A 9,519-nucleotide genomic window follows, 5' to 3' on the forward strand; every position below is an offset into this window, starting at 1 on the left:
GCCCACCAAAGAGGAATTAACAGCCCAAGGGTTATGGCAGAATGCACTGGCAAGTATGGCAAGTAGATCACTTTATATTAATTCAGTCTGATATAAGTTTCTCACAATTACTACATAGAATACACATGTAAATAAAAACAAATCTAGAGAAAAAATGGACTTTTGCATTGCTGCTTCTGTGGAAAAGACACTCTTGAAATTCTAGGAGAAAAGTCAACATTATTTATATTCCTCTCTGTATTATTAAGTTTATCATCTGTAAAATTCAAGCAAAATTATGGCAATTCTCTGACCTCGGATTGTGCTACTTTGCTGCAGTCACTTTGTTTGTTTTGGTTTAGTTTTTAAGGCTGAAACTATTGGGGGAGGGGGACCAGAAATACAGAGAGAGCATGGGAACTGGACTCACAAAGACCTGATTTCAAAACCAGATTCTAAATGGCAACTAAGCTTCAGTTTCTACTCTCTCAAAAAGGATATTAACTCCCCCATGGCATTGTTCTGAGACTTAAGTACAGGAAATATAGCCCAGTGCCTAAAATATAAATGTTTCTACCCCCATCAGTGGTTCCCATTTGACAGATCAAACACCTTTTTATTCCTCCAATCAGTAACAATGGCTGATGAGGGCAGTGATTCTCTGCTTAAAGATAGGCCCCTCCACTCTTCAATTATGCTACACTCACCTCTGCCTCACCTGTTACCCTGTGTTTCCCCACAGGACAGCTGAGCTGTAAGATCTCCCACTTTACCCGAGTACAAATCTGAAGAATTTAAGGTCCTCATTCAATCAACACAAAAATTACAGACATCACCTGACAAAGGGGCATGAAAAACACAACAGTCTCTGCCCTGGAACAGTTCAGACCAAGAGATGAGATCAACACCAAACCCAGTAAATTATAATACACTATAATGACTCAGAAGAGGTAATCTGTGTGTGGCCCGTATCTGCAACACAGCAAATACCCTGAGTTTCTCTAACACTCTTCATTATATCATGTGTCTGGCCCCACAGAACTGTTTTGTGATGAGTGCCAATTCCAAGTCGGTTCACTGGTTTAGGCCCCTGGATATGGAACAGGTTTCACCGTTTAACAGTAACTCCAGTTTGCTAACTGACCCAAATAAAACTGCTCAACAAGTCAGATGTGGTTCCTTAAAATAAAGCTCAGCATACGACACAACCCAGACTAAGCCTTCAATAAACACTTGCTAACTTGCACAGCACAACCAGATTCTAGATCTTAGAGCTCTGCCAAAACTGACCCAGAGTTTGATTCTCCCACCTCGCCCAGGACAGGTGAGCACCTTGATTGTGAATTTCTAATTCACAAACTCTGTATTTCTCAGTCCCATAACTTATTTCATTGCTCATATCAAGCCTCACCCACTCCAATCTCTCACTGCCAACTCAATCTTCCCAAACACCCCTGGATAAAAGCCATACACATTCAAAAACCCTGCAGCCTATTGAATTAATAAATCTCAGCCTTGGCATTCAAGGCCCTTCTCTTTGTGACAATATCCTTTTTCTCCAATTTTATTTTGAAGCCAAAGGATTAGGGACTCGTGTTTAACAGATTTCCTCTGAAGCTCTATTATATGCCAAATTCCAGGGAATGGGATACTGAGGTGAATAAAATCTGATTCCCACTCCAAGACTCCAGGAAAACAGGAAAGAAATACAGTGCCTTAAAGATAAAAAGTGCCCTAGGGCATGTATGTGACTGTCAGTTAAGCATCGGACTCCAGATTTCAGCTCAGGTCATGTCCGGGTTGTGAGATCAAGCCCTGTGTTGGGCTCCATTCTCAGCAAGTAGTCTGCTTGAGATTCTTTCTCTCCCTCTTCCCCTCCCCCAACTTATGCTCTAAAAAAAATAAATAAAATCTTTAAATAAACAAAAAAGAATGTGCCCTAAGTGCAGACGAAGCCCTCTAGAGGCACTTAGGTGGTACAGTCAGTTAAGTGTCCAGGTCTTGGTTACAACTCAGGTTACGATCTCGGTCAGAGTCATGAGATCAAGCACCACAACAGGCTCTGCAGTTGGCATGGAATCTGTTTAGGATTCTCTCCCCCCTTCCCATGCACTGCCCCCACCACTCACTCACTCTAAAATAAATAAATAAATCTTAAAAAAAAAAAAAAAAAAGAAAAGAAAAAACCTGTATGTCTTAACTTTTTAGTGTCCCTCACCTACCTACACATACTATGTTCTTATCAATCAGCACTAATGTTGAGGATTGTTCCAATAAACTAAAGACATATAATTAATGTGCTCAATAAATCTCATAAATCTCATGAGTAAGAAGTAAACACCACCTCCTCATTTCTACTATGGTAAAACACCATGGCACACACACTGCCTTTTTTGGAAGGGTCAGGGAAAGCACAACTGAGAATTCAAATTTGCAAATGTGCTCGTACCTGATTTATTTCTGAAGCAGAACAGAAACACCAGAGACCTAGTGAAAGATGTCAGTTGTTTTTGCTAGTCGGTACTCAGACATTAACAATATGAAATGAACCCTCTGCAAATTCAACCTATACCTTGTGTCAAAGAATAGCCTGATTAAAACATTCTAATCCTTTCATCACTATGAGTAAGTTAGGAAACACAGAGCAGGCAAAACACTCTTCTCGGTAAAATATGCTGTGATTCTAGCTATGGTTTTGGATTAGTAAGAGTAAGCACATCAAAATTAACCAAATGAAAGGAGTGCTTAGAACAAGAGGACAAAGATGGTTGAAACCTAAAAGCCACAACCACTCTTCTCTGACACAAAACATCAAATATACCAGTTCCATTTCAAATAAATTTCACCCGAGCAGCTACTTTGTTATCAACTTCCTAGTAACCTTTAACTATAACATTTTAAAAACTAAAGTCACCCACACCCAACAGGAAAGGCTTTGAAAATATGGATGCAGCCTATAAACAATCCAAACAGTTCTTAAAAGAATATATGCCAAAGCGGAAAAAGTATCCTTGCTTTAAAAAGTATGTATGGGGGGCACCTGGGTGGCTCAGTCAGTTAAACATCTGCCTTTTGCTCAGGTCATGATCCCTAAGCAAGGAACCTGCTTCTCCCTCTCCTTCTCCCCATTGCTCATGCTCTCCCTTGCTATCTCTCACTCTCAAATAAATAAAATAAAATCTTAAAAAAAAAAAAAAAAGCATATGTGAAAATGTAGCACATGCACATTAAAATAACCTTGACTTTTCTTAAATGAATTGATGGTTTACTATTTAGCACCGGAATGATAAATGACCCATAACAATATTACAACATTTATCCTTTAAAACAAGTAACTCTTATGTTTGGACCAAATGAAATTAGCAATTTAGGCTAGCAATTTAGGCTTTTAACGACATTCATTGAAAGCACGTATCCTAAGTGAACAGAGATTATAAAAGAATTTCAAAGCTGAAATAATGAACTTTTTTTTACCTGATGTTCTGCATGAATGTTATCCCCAGTAGGCCATCGATGTTTGCTATTATTATAGCCGCCTCCACCACTGCCTCCTCCCCCAAGCTGCTCACCATGCTGCCTCTGAAAGAAGTAGTCCACCATAGCGTCGTCTTGGGAACGGCCTGCAACTCCTATCGATCCTGGGACAGGGCTCGAGTGTGTCCCAGCTGCAAGAGCCTGATTTGCAGCTGGTTGTGGCTGCGCTTGCGACCCTGTTCCAGATGTCAAAACAACAGGCATGTTGGGATTAGCTGGTTCTTGAGGGTGATGTTTCAGGTGGGGGCTGAAAGAGTCCTGCCAAAGCACTGCTTTCCTCTTCAAGACACATGCAACGCTCATTCCACCAACACCTAAGGACAAAGAGGTTACAAATGTTTAAAATTTGTGTTTTTTTTTTTAAACATAACCTGAAAAAAAAATAACTTGATATATACCAATACGAAAATATGAGCCCCGTGTCTTTTGCAATACCACATCTACAACCAATTCTACCAAGCAGCTAAATATTTTACAGCATTTACACAATTTTCCAGACTAAAACCTCTATTTTTAAGTTGCTGAATACATGCAGGTGTGGAAAATAAATGTAGTTGGTTGGTGGCAGGTAGTATGACAAGGCACTGAGATCAGAATTTAATACAGCAACTTCAGGAAAGCTTATGTTGTTACCAAACCTAACAACATAGAACTGGACTTCAATCAATGGCTCCTCTACCCAACTTATTTGCACCTTAAGCCAATTTTGCAAATACTTCTTAAATGCACAAGAGATCTATGAAATACCACTTTACATATAGAGCAGACATAAGCCAATAAACCAAACAAAAATCCAAACTCCATATATAATTAGCAATGACTCAGACTGTCTAAAACTTGAGAAGCTCCTTTAAAATGTCCAACACAGTCACAGGATGCTCTTTGAAGGAACAGTAAGGCCCCCTGACCAAGAACAGCAACAGAATGTTCTCAGCCTAAACCTTTTTTAGCCGCTGTTGGGCAAGGGGGTGGAAATTTTTACCAATAATTTACAACTATAATCACATCATTATTCCATTATAAACAGGATGAGACCAACCAAATCCAAACACTTTACTAGTGTAGAAAGCCTCACTGTAAAAAAGATGCCTCAATAACAACTGTGTGGCAAATATATTGCAGACAGTAGTATCTTATCAGTCTACTTTACAAATGAAAATACTAAGGCTATGTGGTGTGCCAAAGGCCATGCTGAGTTGTAGAAGAGGGAGTCAAACCAACATCTGTTTTGGGGGCACCTGGCTGGCTCAGACTGTGGAGCTTGCGACTCTTGATCTCCGGGTTGTGGGCTGGAGCTCCAATTTGGGTATGAAGATTACTTAAAAAATAAAATCTTTAAAACATGACAAATAAATCTGTTTGCACCTAAGCTTAGTTGTATCCACCTCTTGCTACACACAGATACTGTTTCTCTCACTTGCACCCACTACTCTTCTCTGGAACAAAGAATCTCTAAAATGTTACTATGAAACATTACCATTTAAATTTCTTAAAATCAAAAACTACATTTGTACATAATACAGAACATTTGTCAGCCTGTGGGTACTCTTAAAATTGCTACAAAGTAATTAATAAGTTACCTATTAGACTATAACTGTTCATACTCACTGGAGTCCAATTTCAAGGCTATCAATTTAATAGTCCACTGCTACAATGCCTGCTCTCTCCACCAAGCCCTACTGTAACATTCCAAAAACCCATTCACAAGATTTATGAGAAATCTATTAAGTTATTTCTTTACAGAATTAAGCTTCCTGATAAAGAATTGCTTCTCACAGTTCATGCTTTGAAGCCAGAAGAAGACACAATGGAATCTGTAATTTATTCAAAGCCTAATTTGGAAATGCCTAGTTTCAGTTAACAATTCCAATCCATCAGAATCTTACTAGGGTAGTGGGTAGCCTAGCTTTCAACTAGTTTCTGATTTCATGAATAGACTCATGTTCATGCTTACGTACGAAAACCAAAAAGTCATAGCGGTGTTTACCATAGGTCTCTGCAAAGTGCCAAGCAGTCTAATACCCTCCTGTTTGAATTTCAAAAGAATTAATTGCCCCTTTTTATGGACATATAACTGACACATAACATGGTATTAGTTTTCATGAGTGCAACATAATGACTGGATATTTGTATACACTTGAAATGATCACAATAAGTCTAGTTACTATCCATCACCAAACAAACTCATTGCCCTCTTATTACCAATAGTAGCCAGTTTCATTTTCTTCCACAAGGGAATATCAATTTAACAGTCTGTTCTACAGCAAGCGAGGAGTCCCAAAACCTAAGTTTTACCACTAAAATAGCAACCTCTCTGAGCCTGTTCCCCACCTAGAAAATAGAAGAAATGCTTTCTCTAGGACTCACAAGTTTGTTTGTTTGTTTGTTTGTTTTTCATCAAAATAAAACAATATAAAACTTTTTGGTAACTATAAAGTCACCATGCTGGGACCCCAGCCATTCAGTTACCACCAGTTAAAGCAATGAAGCACCAGTTCCTAAGAGGATTCCTAAAATAGCAAATGCAATCTTTACTGAAATAAAAGATTTGCCACAATACTTATCTAACAAATAATTTCCGTATGAAAAAGGTTTACCTCTGAAACTCTCACTACTACAGTCAAACAAGGGGTTGGGGAGGGGGGAGGAGTTCCCATAAAAAAGTTCAAACAAAACAATTGGCTTTTGTAAAGCTATCTGTATGCCCTAAGACTTCCTGCTTTACCTAATGAGGCAAGGCAGTTTCTCAAACAAGAGAAAACCTGGCAGAAGGGACAGTTTGAAAGTGAGCAAATACCTAAGCAATTAACATGTGTCTTGGGTAGTTGTGTAATATCTTGGCAACTCCAGCACAAAAATTAAGAAATCACTTAAATATCAGAAAACATTTAAATTGCTGATGCCTTTTAGAGAAAACTCTCAAAGCCCACTGAAAAGTTATGTGTACCATTTGAAATGTGACTTTTGACAAAGAGCACATTATAAAAATATTTTAAGCAACTAGAAATAAGTGCTGATTCTAGTTACTCTTCCGAAGTTTTCAAGCTGTTTATATGAGAGTTTTTCTTGCAATATCACTAATAGATTTTATTTCAAGCAAAGGAATACAGTTTAATCTCTCCACCACTCACCTTTCTTTAACTAAAATACTTAGTTTAAAAGGTGTTTATTTTTTTGCCACACTGAGGGGGAAAAAAAAAATCTGTGGTCATAAATTTACTTTAAAGCACTTCAACTCAAACCCAAACTAAACTTCAAACCCAACTTCAAAAAGCTGTGGCCTTGGACAAAATGAATTCAACTGTGGCTAAGGCGAAATGCTAATTCAAAGTGCAAAATCCAGCGAGTATTTCCCAAAGATCCTGATAAACAATCAAGAGCCCCAAAGGGTGTTTTATAAAGTTAAAATCAGCAAAGAGTCAAAATGTTTATTTTGTTTACAAAATGCCCTTTGGGGACCACAAATCTTGTCTTGTTTTGGTGAGTTTTTAGGTGTTTCTTAAAACAAACAAAAGCTAAAGCTATAAACCTATTGTTTCAGAAGTAACTGACTTCAAAACAGAACCCCCCAAAACCCTCCATAAACTCTTATTATCCTTCATCCCAGGAAGAATAGAAAGGGAACGGATTGGGTACGGACAACTAAAAACAGTGTTTGTTGTTGTTGTTGTTGTTTTAATCAATTAGACAATGAAGAGTAACAATTCTTCAAGTTATGGGGAGGATAAAACCGTCCCTAATGCTGTATCTCGTGTGTGTGTGTGTGTGTGTGTGTGTGTGTAAGTGCGCGTCGGGGGACACGGGGGGGGGGGCTCTCGTGGAGGAAAAAAGTTACAGGAGCTTATTCCTCACTTGACGTGGGAGTGGTACTGACAAGTCTAACAAACGATGTCTGTTTACCAAGAACGTCTGCGAGGACTAAAACTATCTGTTTTCCTACTACCGAGGGGTGAGCCCCTCTCTGAGTTAAGACGGACACTCACCAGCACAGGGAGGCTCAACGAGGAAGAACCCACCAAAAACCCAAGCTCTCACGGAAACAAAAGGCCCCAAGCACCCAGGAGACTAAAATGCGATCTGAAACTTCCTGATCGCCACTTCTTCACATTTAAGACTCGCAAAGTTCCCCCATGGTGGGTCTCGCCTGGAGACAAGGGCCAAGGCTGCTTCTAAAGCGATTTATTGTTCCTCCTGCTTCGGCGCTGCCACGGAAGCTCAAGAAGTCGAAGAAATCCAGGGTGGCCCAGAATTACACTTCATGGCCACACAGAAGACTCGCGGCTTCGCAAACCCATCAAAAAAGCAACCCGAATGGCAACATCAATCTTCGGGGGCTCCAACGGGTCCGAGCAGAAATGGACAGGCACGTCTATGCCCCGGGCCGGGGCCTAAACCCCCGGCATTTTCCTCGCTTCGACCCCGCTCCCCACCCCCTCCCTCCTTTGATAACAATAGGGGCCTTGCTGCTGACTCCAAAACATGTACGAGGAACAGCGAGTGAGAAGCCTCAGCCAGGGCCCCGGGCGGCTTTTCCAAAGCCCTTCTCACCCCCACAACCGCTCTCAAACACCAATACAAAGGGGCGATCTGCTCGCTAGGGGTCCGGAGCAACGTTTGGGGCCGGCGGGGTGCGGATACTCACGGGCGGAGCGGTAGGATGAAGATGGATTTCAGCCCCCCGATCTTCTCTCTCCGGCGCTCTCGCTCCCCCTTACCTTTCACTCCGACAACATGGCGGCCCACTGGGGACGGGGCTGGCGCGGTGCATCCTGGGATAGGCTCTGGCCCCGGCTCCGGCGGTGGCAGCGGCATGTGCGGAGAAGGCAGGCGGCTCTGGAACAGGTTGCCTGGTTGCCATGCCAACCCAGGGCCTGTGTGAACTTGGGAAACTCGCAGGCAACACAACCGCTGCGCGCGCGAGTGCCCGCCCGCTAAGCGAGCGCGCGCTGTCGCGGGCAGAAGGCGGGGTCCCGCGCCGGCACAGGAGTGCGGGTGGTGCTCGCGGGCGCCAGGCCACGCGCCGCAGGGAGCAGGGCCCGGGGCCGGACAGCGACGCCCCGCCGGCTCCCGGAGGGACCGTAGATGCGGCACTGCCCGCTCCCGCGCGCTCCCAGCCTCACCGCCAGATTGCAGCAGCCTGCGGGGCTGAGGGACTCTTGCTTATCGCTCGGCTCTGGCTGGACAGGTGCAGACTTCTGACCCCTTTGCTGCAGCTTTCCGGCTCTGGGGCCTTGTTGAATCTTCCTGCCTCCATCATTTAGAGAGTGAAGAGGAAAATGAGAACGGCTACTCAACAGAATTGCCGTGAAGATTAAGTGAAACAATGTGGCTTCTTATTCCTTTTAAAGATCTCCAGCGCTTGGTACAGTGCCTCCTGGGACTTGTAAACGGGACCAATGCATAATTTTCAGGGTTCCGTGCAACATGAAGGTGTGGGGCCCCTTGTTCAAAATCGTTAAGGAATTTCAAGACCGCGGTAGCAGAGCCGTAAACCAAAACCGAAGACATAAAGCCGACCGTGTTTGTAAGCACTCAACCAGTGTTTGCTGTTATGCTGTCCAGCTTCAAAGAGGAAAAGAAATTTGGCCATTTGATGCTAGTGACTTTTAAAATCAGTAGTATTTGATAAGATATGGCTATTGTATCTCCCACTAAGCCCAAGATGGATGGAAAACTTAGGCAAACCCCAATACTACAAAAGACCAGAAGGGGATATGCCAGGAAACTTTATGATAACTGGAGGAAGGAAAAACGTTTATAATGAACGAAAATCAATTAGTTATTTTTTAAGTTGAAAGATATTTAAACTTTTTCACGTAGAGATGTCACAAAGTAGAACAAATGAGAAAATAAGCTTTAAAATATTGCAATATGCATGGTAGATGGTTAATCGTCATGATAAATACAGAACATCTCTAATGAATTTTTTTTTTTTTTTTAAGAGTAATCCAGGGGCGCCTGGGTGGCTCAGTGGGTTAAGTGTCTGCCTTTGGCTCAGGTCATGAT

The 9,519-nt window shown here is 41.9% G+C and overlaps 1 protein-coding gene across 10 annotated transcripts in view; it reads right to left on the minus strand.

The window, feature by feature from the left end:
- LOC111143663 (pumilio RNA binding family member 1) overlaps window positions 1-8,257 on the minus strand; it is a 138,967-nt gene extending 130,710 nt beyond the window's left edge. For 9 of the 10 annotated variants that reach the window (XM_022497491.1, XM_022497490.1, XM_022497484.1 and 6 more), the window contains exons 1-2: window positions 8,156-8,257; window positions 3,454-3,827 (exon numbers count right to left, since the gene is read on the minus strand). In XM_022497491.1, the coding sequence (XP_022353199.1) occupies window positions 3,454-3,816 (363 nt within the window). In that variant the 5' untranslated portion in view covers window positions 3,817-3,827; window positions 8,156-8,257. The remainder of the gene's footprint in view (window positions 1-3,453; window positions 3,828-8,155) is intronic. The other variant, XM_022497492.1, reaches the window with a different exon arrangement.
- Between the last annotated feature and the right edge of the window lie 1,262 nt (window positions 8,258-9,519).

The sequence above is a fragment of the Enhydra lutris genome, unplaced genomic scaffold (genome assembly GCF_002288905.1).
Source record: "Enhydra lutris kenyoni isolate GAN:26980312 unplaced genomic scaffold, ASM228890v2 scaffoldscaffold9, whole genome shotgun sequence".
NCBI classification, from domain to species: Eukaryota; Metazoa; Chordata; class Mammalia; order Carnivora; family Mustelidae; genus Enhydra; species Enhydra lutris.